The 16,494-nt window shown below is 49.4% G+C and overlaps 1 protein-coding gene across 1 annotated transcript; it reads right to left on the bottom strand.

Annotated features, from left to right (window-relative positions):
* Window positions 1–2,215: 2,215 nt before the first annotated feature.
* Window positions 2,216–4,545, bottom strand: GSX2 (GS homeobox 2). The gene is made up of 2 exons (XM_032151242.2): window positions 3,790–4,545; window positions 2,216–3,132 (listed from the first exon to the last, which is right to left on the bottom strand). Exons 1-2 carry the CDS (start codon window positions 4,361–4,363, stop codon window positions 2,792–2,794), a joined length of 915 nt encoding a protein of 304 aa, XP_032007133.1. The 5' UTR covers window positions 4,364–4,545; the 3' UTR covers window positions 2,216–2,791.
* Window positions 4,546–16,494: the final 11,949 nt, after the last annotated feature.

Genomic DNA, 16,494 nt, shown 5'->3' with positions numbered 1-16,494 from the left:
CCAAAGCATTATTCTGATTTGAAAACTTCAAAAACATCAACTGATATTTTTTGAGGAGTGGAGATAGGGGAACATGTAAAACTTATTCGAGCATAGTAGGAGACCTCATACTCCATTCTGAAAGTGACCAAAAATGTCCACTCTGCATCGGATGTCCTAGAAGGAAGACCTCCCTGGGAACCCTGGAGAACCTTTTCTTCTATGGAGAGTGTCCCAATATCTAAATAGGTATCGCTACGCTTTTTTTTTTTTTTTGCCTCTGGGCAGAAATACTTTGTTTATTCTCCTTTCCCTAAGGAACTTCCCCAAAGATCGAAGCAAGAGGGGCTGGGGCCATCTAAGCAGATCCAAACCATCTAAACAGGGTTGGCCCTGCGGCTATCTGCGGCATGGCAGAGCTGGGCCCACAGCGCGCGGTACCAGGTGTTCCAAGTGCGTGGCTCCGCAGGGCCTGGGAGCCGGGAGCCAGGCGAGGCTTAAGAGACTGTGATCGGGGCTAGTCACGGACATAGGGGAGGGCTAAACCTGAGCGCTGAGCCCCAGAGAGGCCGGGCTGGGTAGATGGAACGGGGACCAGAGGGGTCTCCCCACAGCCCAGAGGAAGCTTAGCTTTGGGCAAGAGCGCAAAGAGCTGCAGCAGGCGCTCTTTGTGCTTCTTATTTCCCCTGGTGGAAATAGTCTGCTTAAACTCCTGTTCTTTGCGCCTGCAAACTCCCTTCCTCCCACCTCTGCTCTCGCGCGCGCGGAGAGGCCCGCTTCTTGGGAAGAAGGGAGACAGAATCTTTTGGAAAGGCAGCCGGCCTGTGCCTCCTCCCTTTAGTGACGGGCAGGGCGAAGAGCCCGGAGCTCTGCGCGTGAGAGACAGGAGGAAAGAGATCCAGAGGCCTGAGCCTCCCAGGCCGAGCAGTAGTGAGCCGGCTGTCTGGGACCTCTGCGCAGGACAGAGCTCAGCACATTGCACAAAGCGCCGGCAGCTCCCTTTTCAGCCTGACACAGTGCGGGCCCTCCTCCCTATGTCCCTTGACGGAACGAAGAGGGATTTTCCTTCTGAGCCTACTGTGTGTGTGTGTGTGTGTGTGTGCGCGCGCGCGCTAAATACAACACTCAGGGAAAACCATGGCCAGTTTTAGAACCCCAACCGTACCTGGTAAGGTTCAGTCCGACCGGCCTCAAGTAACTCAGACCTAAAGCCCTTGTGTATTGTGTTGTCATTAACTCCTATAGCTTGGACCTATTGGGTGGCATCTTTATAGAACCTAATCAGAAATCACACCAGTTGAGGATGAGTGGGGCTCAGCTTGCAGGGAATGAGACCTCTTCGTTTTCCTGTTTCCAGCTTCTTCACTTCTCTCCCTAAGATAACAAGCCCAGGCTGCACTGAGGAGAGAGCCAGTTGCGCTGCTGAGGGAAGAGCTAGAAATAAGTCTTCTCTGGGACCAGGCTTAAAGGAAGTGGTTCTGCTAGGCTATGGGAAGGGGGGTGGGCGGGCGGGGACTAGAAAGGAGCCAAATTAACTGAACGTTAGGGAGACCGGGAAAAAAAACCCCCGAAACTCAAAGGTCTAAAGGCATCTCTGGGCTGCTTTGAAAAAGTGAGATTATAACTCTTTGAACAGAATAATTCCTGTCCCTGACTTTTTGTTTTCTCAACATTGAGGGAAACCCGCTAATTCTGCCTGCAGCATCGTTTTTAAGTTTCCACTGTTTGCTTCTGACCTGTTTGATGGATTGTTGCTCTTCCTAAAACTATTCTGACTCTACAAATTCCTTCACATAATTCAAGTTTCCGTACTGAGAGAAATGAGGAAGTAGAAAGAAGAAAACAAAAACTAGATGGGGGATTTTTACCCTTCCTTGGCAAATAAAGGTTTACCTGTCATTAATGGTCAGTGTCATTCTAAATGGAGTGATTTGTCCTATCAACTGTCTAAATGGAGTGATTTGTCCTATCAAAATAGGAGGTTGCCTATTTTGAGGATGGAGAGGCACTGCCTGGTAGATGCCATCATGACTAAAGGTGCCTCCTTGGCGAAAGTTCCGTTACATAGAAAACCTATTGAGCCACAAACTCCCCAGTCAAGAGACCCACATTACCAAGTTCTTACTCAACATTTTCCTCCAATTCCTCGGACAGCTTTTTCCTGCATATGCCTTTCTCTAGACATTGGAGGAGGGGGCAGGAGAAGATAGGGAGAGCAAACACCACAAATTTAAAATTCTGGTTTTTGTTTCATTTATTTAAATAAATATAAATATAAATTTTATATAAAACTATTCACATACAAAGGGACTTCCAGCGACTTAGATTTTAAATTCTCCCCAGTTGAAATTTTAGAAAGCAAGACCTATAGGGTCTAATTTTCTAAATTATTTTCAACTTGGGTGTTTTTGTTTGAAAACGACAAGAGAAAATAATCAATAAACCCTGTGTTCTTATCGAGTTCTGAAAGAGAGTAGGGATGGGAAAATGACATGTGCTTTCAAAAACCCCATACAGTGTTAAACTTAAACCAACCCTGTTTTTCCTCTGTTGTACGACAAGAATGAGTTGAATTATAGGTTATTTACATTTTTTAAAAAAATCTATAACTTCGAGTTGGAGCCCTAGATAAACAGGTCAATAAGGAGACGCGAAGGATCAGGCCCTAGCTTGTCCATTCCAGAACTTCCAGGTTCGTTTCTTCTCCAGATGGGACCACTGCAATGAGCAAGGATTTTGGCCCCTGGGTGCCCCACGCCTTGGCGTTGCCTGACCTGCCAGGAGCGGGGAATGTGAGGGAGGACGCCCTCCCTCATAAGGGGGAAATCTCCTTGTCATCGTTGGCCGAGGCCGGCGACAGGGAGTCCTCATCCTCGGAGCGCGCGTAGTGCACCTGGCTCCCGACGCACTTGCAGCCCGCGTGACTGTTCCTCTGCGTGCCCTTCCCCTCCTTCTTGTGCTTCACTCGGCGGTTCTGAAACCAGATTTTCACCTGCTTCTCCGACAGGTTCAGGTAAGTGGCGATTTCAATCCTCCGGAGTCGAGACAGGTACATGTTGGAAGAGAATTCTCTCTCCAGCTCCAGGAGCTGCGTGCTAGTGAATGCCGTCCTCATCCTCTTGCCATTGGGTACCTGGCTGGCGTCAGAGCCTCCTGCGGACCGGCGAAGAGAGGGTAGAGAGGTAAGGCTCGGGCAAGGCGCTCCCACCCCACGTGCTAACCAGGACGCATTTCAGGGACCCACCCGGGGAAGCCCAGCCGAACATCTGTATCCCTTTTCCATTTCAAGGCACGTGGTTGCTTAGCGGGGAAGAAAAGAGACGTGCAAATCAAATAAAGGTCTTCGATGCGCAGGATGCGAAGTCACAGGACTAAAGAGGGATGGGAGCTTGCACTATCTCTCTCTTTGAGCCTAGCGGAGAAGCGCGCAGGCTTAGCCAAAAACGTCAAAACGCTTTAGCCAGCCCCGACGCGGGGATGCCACACAGGTTCAAACACACCCACCCCAAACCCCAAGCAGTTAACCTCCGGTTTCTCCGCCGTGACGTTCGAGGTCCCTAAGGCCCCAGTATTAATAAGGCAATACTCGAGCACCTAGTACCAGGAGTAAAACGCACCAGGCTGAGTGGAGAAGCTGGAAACTAACTTCTACCTTCGTGGAACTTCTGTGGCTGACTCTACAGTTACACTAAAAGCCCCTCCTCCCTCTTCACCCTGTCCCCGGGCTCGCACTTCCTCCACTGCAGGTGGAAAGTTTGCTCCAGGAGCGCGAAAGACGCGGAGCGCAGGTGCCCCAAGACCCCGCCCTACCCATGGTGAGGCAGTGGAATCTCCGCGGGTCCGCCACGTTGTAGGTGGTGGCGGTGCAGACAGGTGCGTGGTGTTGCGGGTGCCCCAAGGCCGCCGCGGCCGCCGCCGCTGCTGCTGCTGCTGCCGCTGCCGCGGCCGAGCCAGGCTGCTGGGGCTGATGGTGGTGATGGTGGTGCTGCGGCGGATGGTGGTGATGATGCGCATGGTTCACCCGCGGACAAAACTGCGCGTCCACAGGAGCCGAAGAGAACTGGCTCTTAAGCAGAGGCAGTGCCCCTGCGGCCCCCGCCACCCCACTGCCTCCGGCCCCAGTAACCCCGGCCCCTGCGCCCCCGCTGCTGGCGCCCACAGACCCCCGAGAGGAGTGCAGGTGCGAAGTGACGCAGAGAGGGCACACGCAGAACGCGCCGCTCTTGCGGGACGGGCAGCCGGGGCCGGACACGGACATCACCAATGGGGACGGCATGCCAAGCGGGATGAAGAAATCCGGCCCGGGGTGCGGTTCAGGCAGCGAGGGCGCAGGCCGTGAGGTGTCCTTGATGATGAGCGAGTCGACATAGAAGGAGCGAGACATGGCGAGAGGGGTGGGTGGCTGGAAGCCCCGGCCGGTCGCGGCGACCCCTCTCCTCTAGTGTTCTAAGCTCTGCCCTGGGAGCTGCGCAGACACGGGCAGTCAAGCCCTTGGGGACGCAGAGGTGTTGGCGTCTAGGCTGGGAACAAAGGGGTCCCCGGAGAGGGCTGGTCCTCACGTCCCCCGCCCGGCGCCCCGGCTCGGGTATTTTATAGCCCCCCACCCTGGCACGTGATGCTGCGGAGTACCGCTCGGCTCAGGCTCCTCGGCAGCTCCCCACCCTCGGGATAGGCTGCCCGAGTCACAACAGAAGCCGCGAGGAGGGGCGGGCGCGCGGCGGGGAAGAACTCGGGGGAGGGGGATGGGGGAGACTTTGCAAAGTGTAGGTTTTGTTAATTTCCCGGGGAGGCCGGCCTCCTCCCCCTCTTTCTCCACGCTTTACTGAGAAATCACAGCGCTGCATCCTCCATCCCACCCCATCTCGCTACCCTGGCCCCAGCCCAACTCTTCCCCACGCCCCACCGCAAAGCGTACCAGGTGGGGACTTGGAGGCCTTTTTAATAGGAATGCTCAGTGTTCGCAGCTCCTCTGTGGTAGGAGTGGCTGCGGCGCGGTGAAGTGTGAGGCCTGCGGTTTGGAGCAGGATTGTGCGGGCGGCGGACTGGCAGTCGTCCAGTCCCTGAGCGCAGCTCTGGCCACGGTTACACCTACCCCTGTCCACAGCTTTTGGACTTGGCAGAGGTCATTCAGGTGGTTAGTTCAGGACGGTCCGGTGCAGAACAGTGAGGCCTCCCAGCTAAGAAACCGTCAAGCTTTTCATGCTGATGTTCGACAAGGTCTTAAGTGTCTTTGTACTTGGGGCCCTCCTGGGGCCACTCAGACCAACGACCCTTCCTTGTTTCCCTTTCTGATCGGCACCTCCCACTTCCGCAGAGAGAGAGAGATGCTGAAGAGTCACCCTTTTCTTTCTCCAAGTAGTTAACACTATGGCATTCCAGGGCAACCCTACAAAGTCCATCCTGAAGATTTTGGAGGGAGGACCTCAAACACCAAGCCCTCCTAAAGACGGAGCAGGGATTAGATAGACCTTCGCTCTGGGTCTGGGGATTTCCTGTCCCTCATTTTTACCAATCTTGGGCAGCTTAGCAAGGCTAACCAGGAAGCACTCTTTCCTCTGCATCTTAAGAACCTAAAAAGGATGAAGAGGATTCAGCCATCCAGGGAATCCTGCCTCTGATTGGAAGAAGTGGCTTTGTAAGGGAAATCTCTCTGGTCCATGGAAGTCTTGCGCAACTCTCACTGCCCGAGAGAGGGTGGCTGCCAAACTGTTGGGACTATTTATCTTCGGAGAAGGCAAGGCAGCAGAGGTGGCCATTTTCTCTCTTCCTTTCCCCCTGCAGAAAAGCGGGCTGGGGCCATGAGGTTGGGCAATAGCTAAAAGTCTGATTCTTTTTCCAGAAGGGCTAACTTCAATCCTGAGTTAATGATGGTGCTAAGAAACTTAGAGACAGGACTCCCTCCACCTGAGAGAACAAGATGCCCAAATCCAGGAGAGCACTAGCTAGAGCCACGGCTCTATCTTTCCATCCTCTGTCTTCCCCTCTCCATCTCTGTGACGGTCTCTCTTGCCTGCTAGAGAAGTCTAATTGGGTTGTAGGGATGCCCCGCTCTGGGGAGCCCAGGATTTATGGATGGCAATTAAAGTTTTATGAATTGCAGCTGAGGCTGGTTATTGAGCTATTTGAATGTGATTAGAATTCAATTAGAAAGTGGTTAGTGGACGGTGGGTCTCTGGAGTGTAAACAGACAGCTATTCCAGAAATGTGCTAATCCAACATCTTGTGACAACAATTAAGGAGTCTCAGGGCTTAACATGGGGCAGCTCAGCTGTAACTACTTTTGTACCACAAGGTCTGCAGACGCTCAGGCTCACCCCAGCCCGCCCTTGTTCATGACTGGAGGATCTAGGCAATCCCTGAAATCATTTCAGCCCCAGGAAGAAGGCTTGGAGCCACTGATGGAGAATGGCAACAAAAATATCCTGCTGAATGGCAGGATATTTTTTACAGTCCTAAACTGTCCAAATAGATGACTCGATTTCCCCCATTCACTTTGCAACTATACATGCATATATAGATATAGATACTCTTTAAGAATAATAGCTTTCTCTCTTTTCCTCCTCTGGGTTAGGTACCCGGTTATCCGCAGTCTGTTTTGGGCAGATGGTTTGAGTCACAATGTTCCCAGCGGTTTGGAATGTGTTCAGAGGAAGAGCTCCTATGCTGAAGTCCTAGAAATTGCACCCATGTGCAGACCATTTTACTTTAGAGAATCTTAACTATGCAAGAGGCTTGTGCATCTTATTCAATTTGTGTCTGACTATGGAAATTTTCATTTTTCAGTGCCAAGGAATTTTGAGAAATGTGAGGGGCTCATGGGGTTTCCTAAAGACTTCAAGGGGAGCAGTGGTTTCAGACCAGGCTGAGGCTGAAGGCAAGACCATGTCTGAAAAACTTGCCCCTTAGGGTACTAGGTTAATTGCTTCAGCCCACCAAGAGCAAGTATACTGGAATCCCATTTCTTGCATAGTTTCTGTCCACTCCGACTCACTTCCCTAGTTCTCTTTGGATCTCTCAGTGTCTGCCAGTCTCTCTCCCTCCTCCTTTTCTGAGTCCAGCCCCTATCTGGCCCTACCTGCCTATCCCCTACTCAAAGGAAGCCTACCCTCCATGCCCCCGGGGCAGCACTGCCCCCCCCACCCCGGCCCTGCCCAGCCCTACTGTTCCCCAGAGTGCAGTGCCCTGAACCAGCAGGAGACCCCAAGTTCAGCTTTCTTTTCCTGAGAGGGAGCAGAAGACCACTGGCGTGTGCCCATAGTGCCTGAGCCGCCACACAATTTTATTTCTCAGTGATTCTGTCCGATAAAATGTCATCGTCCATTAAGTAATCCCCAAAATGAGAGTTCTTATGAGCCTATAATGAGCTCTAATTGCCACGACTCCGGGAGCCACGTGGAAGGATTTATTCGGTATTAAGCAGTCGGGTACAGAGTACAGGCTGTTACCTAAGCCATTACTTTCACAATTCAAGGAGAAAATTAGTTCTTTTAAAGGAAGGGGGAAATATTTTTATTATCTCCCTCTTGTTCAGGACAATAGAGGATGATTTTGTCTTCCTTGAGTGCAAGACAGTGTCACATATGTGATGGTAACAAAATTGTTCTTTGTACCTCCTCCTGGCCAAGGCACTCCACCCTTACCTTCAACTTACAAAAAAAATCAAAGCTGTTCTGGAAAGAATAGCAGAGGCATGGACTTCTTGTCTCTGGATTCTCCAAGTTGAGCCTGGGTGAGCAGTTTCCTTTCAGCCCAACCTTGAGATTTGAATTCTTAGTTCTAGCTTCCAAAAGGTCTCCAGTACTTCTTCCCAGCTCTGGAATGTCACCTGACCTGAACCCCACATTCCTATCTCACTTCTCTTTCTTCCTGTTTCCTTTCATGGGCAAAGTCAGGAAAAGTAAAGGGCAGGGACTTAGCGTTGCTTATTCAACAGGCCCCAGAGTTCTGACCCGTTCCTGTGCTTAGCTGTTTTTTTCAGGCTGTAACTCCCACTTTGCCCCTCCCTCTGTGTCCTCCAAACCCCGCCCCCCTCCCCCCCCACCACCACCACTTTCATCCCCAGTCCTTTTTTCTCTTAGTTTCAGCATTTGCCCACATGGTTCTCCAGCTCCAAATGGAGGCTGCAGGCAGGGCGGGACAGCCCGGGAGTTGGCGGGGCCGCCTCGGATTTATTTGCTCCTCTTACATTGATTTCATATTAGTTTCCAAAGCGATGAATGATCTCAAAGCTGGGTTTTGTTAGCCGAACACAAACAGGAGACAGGACTTACTTGCCCCCAGCTCCCTTTAATGAGGTCATTATCAAAGCGTGAACAAGTCTATGAATGTTTTATTGAAAGTGCATCGTTAACTTGTATCCATCCTTTTCTCCGAGTGGCATTGTGATATTGCTGTCTGTGGCACATCTTACCCGATATAGCCCGAGATTTCCCCATTCTCTGTAACCAGGCAACCCTTTCTGAATACCCAAAAATTGAAAAGAACCGCTTAGTCTTCAAGAAAGTCCTCAATAATAGTGGAAAAGAACAAAGATCCAGGAGACAACAAAATGCCACAGGGGTGACTTTTCATGAGCAATTATCTCTCATTAATCAGAAGAACAGCTGCAATATTAATTTTCTCTCTTTCTTCCTCTCTTTTCACAGTCCCCAACATTTGAATAATCATAAATTTTGATTTTATGAAGGAGTCACATTTTCAGGGGCTGTAGGAAAGCAGCTACCTAGGTGAAGACAAGGAGAAAATGCTCTCATTTTTATTTTATTTTTTGTTTGGGTAAAGCTGCCAACAAAGCAAAATGGAAAAATAAAAATAAGAAATGCCAGAGAAAATGCCCCCCCCCCCTTTCTTCTTCTAGATGGCTGTTGAGAATAAGGACTCTCTTCTCCCCCACCCTCTGCTCACAACTACCCCTCCTTTCTTTCCTCCCCCCGCCCAGACCCATTCCCCAGTTTTGCTCTGAGCAGGGCGGAGGGAAATGTCCCTGGCGTCTGGCGTGGGAGTTTCAGCCGGGTTTCTGCCCGTTTAACTTGCAAACGTGAAGCCAAGCGTTGTCGATCTGACCAAAGAGACACTCTTTGGGCGTAACTTGCATTGTGGCCATCAAAAGCCCGCCAGCCTTGGATGAACTGAGACGTGTATTCAGCAGAAATGGGGCGCTCGCTCTCTTTTCAGGCTCTGGAGAGGCAATTGTTCACAGGATGTGTAGCCAGGGTGGAAAACGTGGGTCCCCAGATAAGGCTATAACCTGCAAACGAGCTTGGGGGAGTTAAAAGAATCTCATTAAAGCCCCGGCTGCAATTAGCAAATACACACTCATAGAGAACTCAAGCTCCTCTTGAAAAGCTGTGGGTCAAGATGAAAGAGGGCAGTTGGGAGCTAGTCCCCACATTCTTGTACTGCTTGAGTGATGGGGGGCTCAGGAGCCAGGCTATTCCTTCAGCTGCCCCAATATTGTTAGTTTTAATGCAAGGCCAGGGAAGGCCTTTCTAGAGGGAGGGCAGGCTGCGGGCCCTGTGTTCACGCACCACCAAAAATAATCTTGCTTCTCCCTGGTGTTTATTCAGAACGGATGGGCTTTTGAGAAACCTGAATTCGCCTTTGTGCTCACTACAGTTGCAAGAGTTCAATTCGGCCCTCTGAGAAGAAGCAGCGGGGAGAGGGGGGGGGGGGGGGGGGGTGGTAGTGGAGGTCTTCTGAGAAATAAGTGAGGGGTTTGGCTTAGAATTTCAGGAACAGCCCAGTTGGAAAAAAGTTTTGATGGCACTGAATGCCTGCCACACAGCCCCTCTGCTCCCCACTTCACTTTAATTAATATTCGCCCACCCCCAAATCCTCAAGCCGGACAAGGCATCCCTCTCCCACCCTCAGAGCTCCCCTCTGTCATCAGAATAAAATTTATCGAGCGCCTACTCTGTGCCCAGCGTGTGCTAGGCACTGCAGGGTGCAGGCCTGAAAAGGCCGAGACAGTATCCAATAGAATATTGCTTCATTTCAGTAACAATGGCCTGAGGTGGGGAACAATTATCCGGATAATTGAAGCAAATGCTTCACCTCCCTCCCTCCCTCTCCAGTTCTCCTGGCACTTACTATTTTTTACCACCCTATTCAGAGATGTGGTTTTTGTATTGGAGGGCGGGCGGGGGAGGCAGGGAGTGTGTAAGAGGAGGGTTGAATTATTCACATGCATACCAATTCCCCACTTCCCTTGGCCTAAATTTTCTGAAAGCTTGGAGCCAAAATAGCTGCTTAGTTATGGGAGCAAAGACTTAAAAAAAAAGTCACTAAAATAAGAGCAATTCTTTATAATTTTTAGCAGTCCAGCCCTTCTGGTTTTCGATCTTGGTCATCTACAAAAATCACCTGGAGAGCTTTATAAAAATACTGATTACCTAAGGGATTTCGATTTAATGATGCGAGGCTGGAACACGGCGGGGTGGAGATGGAGGGGGAGACAGAATTCAACCAGAATTCTGCATGCAGTTCTGATGTAGTTGAGAAATAAATGATAAATCCTGCCCCCTACGCCCTCCTATCATGGAATCTGAAGAGAGCAACGTAACTTCTTTGAGCCTTATCTGGTCATTTGATAGTTAGAAAGTGTGTATTGAGCGCCTATTATACCCCAGGCTGCGCGCAAGGGAATTCAGTAGCACAAGACCCGCCCCCGGGGAGTTTCCAAGTTAAGCGAATTAATAAATTAACTCGGAGCTGGTGAGTTAAAAAGGTCGTGTGAAAATGGAAGAAAAGCTCAAGGGGCTCTGGGTGATGATAAAACCGAAGCTTGAAGTGACATTTAAACGGAGACCTGCAAGATGTGCGGGTGTTGGCCTGGGAAAGAGGGATGGGGAATGCGTTCCGGGCCACCGAAGGGTGCTCACGGGAGCCTCCGAGAGTTTCTCTTGGCTAATTGCAAAAACTGAAAGGAGGCCAAGGAAAGTGGAGAAAGAATTTCAGTTTCTGCATCTGTAAAATAGAGAAAACGCCACCGTCTTCGAGTTTTTGTGAAGAATTAAGGACTGCCTAACACCGGGCCTGGTGCCTGGTAAGGCTCGTGGCTTCTCTTGTTGATTTTATTATTACCTGAGATCTGCAGCTCCACGGGCTCTTGAAGCTTGTACATTAGGTATCAGAGTCCCTGGGCTTAGCAATGAGGAGCCAGGAAGCCGCTGCACAATCATCTCTCCGTCCCCCCACGCCTTTTGCCGGCCGAGTGTTGCCCTCTAAGGCTCCTCCACAGCCTGGCGCTCGCACCCTGAAGGCGCCCAGTGTGGAGTTTTTCTAGCCCTCGGTTTCTTGGCATACCTTTGTTCAGCAGCTACGTTAACCTCGCCTGCTAGGGGAACCTCGCCACTCCCCGCCGCCGTCAAAGGCTCTGGCGTCCTGGCCTTCCCCACTTGGGACTGCGCCCTAAATTTCAAAACGTTCCTATGATATTAGAAACCTCCCAGCTTTGCTGCACACCGACCTGCTTTGCATAGGAGGAAAACAGTCGCCTTTCGAGTATATGACAATACTCGTAGCTACATTTTCCGAGCTCTCACTGTGTGGCAGTTCCTGAACCAAGAGCCTTGCCTGCATGACCTCATTTAATCCGCACAACAGCCCTCCCAGATAAAATGCCATTATTTTCTCCGCATTATGTTTGCGGAGAACCCTATTTGAACTATTGAAGTTCAAAGACTGAACCAAGGTCACACAGCTAGTGATGGCAGAGCCTCTTAGGCACTAAGCAATACTAACCATCTAATAACACCTAGCATTTATTGAACACCTACTATATGCCTGGCAGTGGGTTAAGACTTTAACGCCTCCTTTATTTCTCACAGCAACCCTGTGAGGTAGGTCCTTTTATTACTTCCTTATTTGTTGGCTGTCCATTTGTTGGTTAATGTGATTGGTTTTCCTATATATTAAAGGTTCTGAGGGCCAGTCCAATATACGGACTGAAATTAGAATGAGGACAGGGAACATGATTGTTTTTATTGACCTGTGCCCAGAACACAGTAAGCGCTGAAAAACATTTGGAGTGGATGAAAGCAATATTTTATTATTTAATTCAAAAGCCCTCATCATAATCAATCCCTATGCCTGTTGACTGCAAACTGCTCCTGGGCAGAAACTGGGTCTGTTTTATGTATTCACCAGTGTATGCCAAATGTCCAGCCCAGAGGTAACATATATTAGGATGGCAATTAATATTTGTTGAATGAATGATTCCTTATTTCAGATAGGAAACGGAGGCTCTGAAACACGGTAACCTGGCCAAGGCCACATAGCAAGTGGCACAGGGAGAATTCTAGCCATAGTTTCTAACGCTGAGTCCCTTTTTCAGCCTCCTGCGCTGTGTCCTTGGGGCATACGGACAGAGCGCGGGAACCCTGTGCTGCGCGGCCGAGAACGGTCGTAAGTTCGTCCTCACTCGCCCGCGTCCCACACCTGGGCGAGGCCAAGGGAGGCAGAAGAAATGAGCGGCTGGAGAAGCCGCTCCGAGGAAGAGGGTAAACAAACAGGCTCTGGGGCTGCGCGAGGGGCTCTCTGCGCGACAGCTCCTACCCGGCGCTCTTGCTCCCAAGGCTCTAAAACCGCAACCTACTCCCTTCCTCCAGTCTCGGTCTCCCTGGGTCTCCGCCTCTCTCTCTTCCTGGCTAACTTATTTCTCACTGGGAAACCAAGGAAATCTAAGCGATCGCACTGACCCCACAGCCTCAAAACAAGCCCATCTGCAAAGGCCACCAAACGCCAAACACCCACGCCCACACCCGGCACAAAGTCCTCTCCGCGACGGATGCGCATGCGCGAGCGCGAGTGAGGAGGCAGAGTTCGCGTGTGAGCCTGTGCGCATGCGTAAGTGTAAGTGGGTAGGGAGTCCTTGAGTGTGTCTGCGCGCAAGCGCGTATAAAGAGCGAAGGAGAGGTGGGGGCGAGTGTGCATGAGCGCGAGCATAAGAGTACTATCAAGAGTGAGATTAAGGTACGTGGGCGTGATGGTGTGTGAAGAGGTGAAAAGTGAATTAGAATGAGGGTAGGGAATGAGATTGCTTTTCCTTTTTTATTTTTAAATTATTTCAATAGTTTTTTGAGGAACAGGTGGTGTTAGGTTACATGGATAGGTTCTTTAGTGGAGATTTCTGAGATTTTGGTGCACCCATCACCCAAGCAGTGTGCACTGTACCTAATGTGATCTTTGATCCCTGTGCGCGTAGCTGTGTGAGTGAAGCGTGTTTGGGAGCATGGGTGTGTGTGAATATATGAGGGTATGAATGTGTGAATGTGAGGAATACGAGAAACGGGGTGTGCACAGGGTGAGTGGGGTGTGAGAGTGTGAGAACGTGCGTAGAGAGAGCAGGAGTGTGTCTGCGTGTGCCCGGCCCCTCGAGCCCCGCCTCCCCACTAGGCACGCCTTCCTCTCGGTGGGGTGCGCGGCGAGCGCAGCCCAGTGCCTCTGTCTGCGCAGACCCGCTCTGCTGGTGCTGGAGCCTGGCGTGGGCTGAGGCTTGAAACTGTCGTCACTCAGCGAGCCAGAAAGGAGTGGGCGGGAGTGTCTGGGGGGGTGCGCTGTCTCCCCATGTAGAAGCCTGGACACTCTAAGTAGGAGGGGCTCTGGCAGTATTGCATCGAGGTCCTCCCTTTCACCTGCCCCCAGTATTGCTCACCCACCTGTGGATCATCTTTACGTTCATGTACTCAGGGGGCATCTATGGTGTGCCTATGGTATGCCAGGCTCTACTTGGGCTTGGGAAACCATGAGAACAAGATAGCTTAGATCTCATTGGTTTTGGAACTTCCACTGGGCCTTTTATTTTTATTTATTTATTTTTTTGAGACGGAGTCTCGCTCTGTCACCCAGGCTGGAGTGCAGTGGCGCGATCTTGGCTCACTGCAAGCTCTGCCTCCTGGGTTCACGCCATTCTCCTGCCTCAGCCTCTCCGAGTAGCTGGGACTACAGGCGCCCGCCACCACGCCCGGCTAATTTTTTTTTTGTATTTTTAGTAGAGACGGGGTTTCACCGTGGTCTCGATCTCCTGACCTCGTGATCTGCCCGCCTCGGCCTCCCAAAGTGCTGGGATTACAAGCGTGAGCCACCGCGCCCGGCCCCACTGGGCCTTTTATTAATGTGTAATCAGCTTGCAAAATGCCAGTCATACACAAGTTCTGGCGCCTCTGTCCTCAAGCAGAGGGGCATGGAGATTATGAGACAAACAATGATAGTAATTAGACGATGCATTGAAATCAGTGCAAATCCATTTCATCTCCAACCCAACCTCACCCTTTCACTGCACCACCGAGTTTGGGATTGGGTTTAGGAGGTCCTGGATATGAACCCACCTTCTCTCTGATCATGGAAATAATAATGGCCCTCTTCTCACAGGATGGTTGTGAGCATTAAGTGAGTTAAGTCTGACATCTTTTGGCACAATGCCTTGCACATACTTAGCACTCAGTATACAAACTATGACGATGTTGATGTGTGATGACGTTCCCTGAGTCTGATGGAATGTTGTGGGGAAAGAGGGAGGATGTGTTTGTGAGCTACAAAGTTTAAGGGATTATTTCTGGATTTAAATTAAATTAGGCCTGTGGTGGTGGCTCATGTCAATAATCCTAGCACTTTGGGAGGCCAAGGCAGGCAGATCACTTGAGGCTAGGAGTTCGAGACCAGCCTGGCCAATATAGTGAAACCGCATCTCTACTAAAAATACAAAAATTAGCCAGCGTGGTGGTACACGCCTCTAGCTGCAGCTACTTGGGAGGCTGAGACAGGAGAATTCTTGAACCTGAGAGGTGGAGGTTGCAGTGAGCTGAGATTGCACCACTGCACTTCAGCCTGGGCCATAGAGCAAAACTTCATCTAAAAAATATATATATATACAAAATAAATTAATTAAATTGTGTATAATTTATACAGCTTGAGTATCCTTTATTAGAAATGCTTGGGACCAGATGTGTTTGAAGATTTTGGATTTTTTATGGTTTTGGAACATTTGCATGTATATAATGAGATATTTTGGAAGGGGACCCAAGTCTAAACACAAAATTCATTTATAGTTCATATACAGCTTACTCAGTGTACATAGCCTAAAGGTTTTTTTATACAATATTTTAAATAATTTTTTGCATGAAGCAGTATGTTTTAAGTACTTCTGTGTGGAATTTTCCACTTGCGATGTCATGTTGGTGCTCAAAAAGTTGCAAATTTTCAATACTCAGCCTGTATTACATTCTCCTCTAGCATCAGGCTAGTATTATAGTATCAGATACTCCATCTTCATCCTTTACTGTGACTTCTTTTCTTCCACCAATGTTATCAAAATTGCTGTTACCAAGGGAAATAAAAATGCAGCAAGAACCTATAGGAGCTGAATATTCTTTCAGGCAGCTTTGGAAGCATTTTTAGTTCTGTTAAAATGGAAGGGAATATTTTCACAGCGGCACAAAATGAACGCTGTACTTTAACCTTGTGAGCAAAATTTCTGATTAAATATGACATAGGAAATATGTTTCCTGATTAGCCATTTACCTCCCTGGAACAAGGTATTGTATAAACAATTGCAAGACATACTTATTTTTATTTTAGAGAAGCTGACTTATAAAAAACATTTTTTGATATTTTGATCAAATATTTTGATCACTATATATATATATAAATGGAGCGCAGTGGTGGGATCCTAGCTCACGGTAGCCTTGAACTCCTAGACTCAAGCCGATCACAATATAATTTTGTTTAAAACCAAAATTTTTAAAGATTGGATTTCATTATTGAGATGTTTTCCCAAGGGGAAAAAAAAATCAAAAAGAAGGCTTGAAAGATTAAAGAATTGATTGCAGATCTAGGTTCTAGGTTCTTGAATTTAACAGCAAGAAAGGAATTCTCTCCTTATGTAACTGACATATCTCATGTTATAACTAGGGAAACTGAGGTCTCGAGGGATGAAATGGTCTTAGTGGTCAGTCTCTCCTACAGGCACCAAATAGGACCATATCAGCTTTGTTCCTCTACCTACAGTTTTATACACTTGCAGGAAGATGCCCTGGAAACTAGGAGAAGAGAAGGTACAGGAGTTCCACGTTCCTGCATTCCCCTCAGGTCTCTGTTGCTGGCACCTCCATCTTCTGGTGGCTCTTGCCCAAATCCTTTGAATCTTCTGGGACTCCTCTCTTGCTCTTTCTCTAATCCTGTACATTTAACCCATCATGAAGTCCTGATGGCTTTATCTTCAGATGTAACTGGAAACTGACCACTTCTCAACACTCCAACCACTGTCACACGGGTCCAAGCCATCACCACTGCATAGGGATGACTAGGTTCATTCTTCCTATACTTGCCTCTACAATCTGTTCTCAACAGAGCAGCCAGAAGAATCCTTTTGAAATAGAAGTCCGATCAGGTCAGACCAAGAACAAAAGGCCCTCCATGATCCCACCATGGCTATCTCTGACCACTCCAACCACTGGCCTACTTGCTCCCTCTGTTTTCCTTGCTGGTCTGGCCCTCTCTAGCCTTCCCCTCTGTTGA

Source organism: Hylobates moloch, unplaced genomic scaffold, assembly GCF_009828535.3.
Source record: "Hylobates moloch isolate HMO894 unplaced genomic scaffold, HMol_V3 SCAFFOLD_2, whole genome shotgun sequence".
NCBI lineage: Eukaryota > Metazoa > Chordata > Mammalia > Primates > Hylobatidae > Hylobates > Hylobates moloch.
This window is presented reverse-complemented; position numbering and strand designations above follow the sequence as displayed.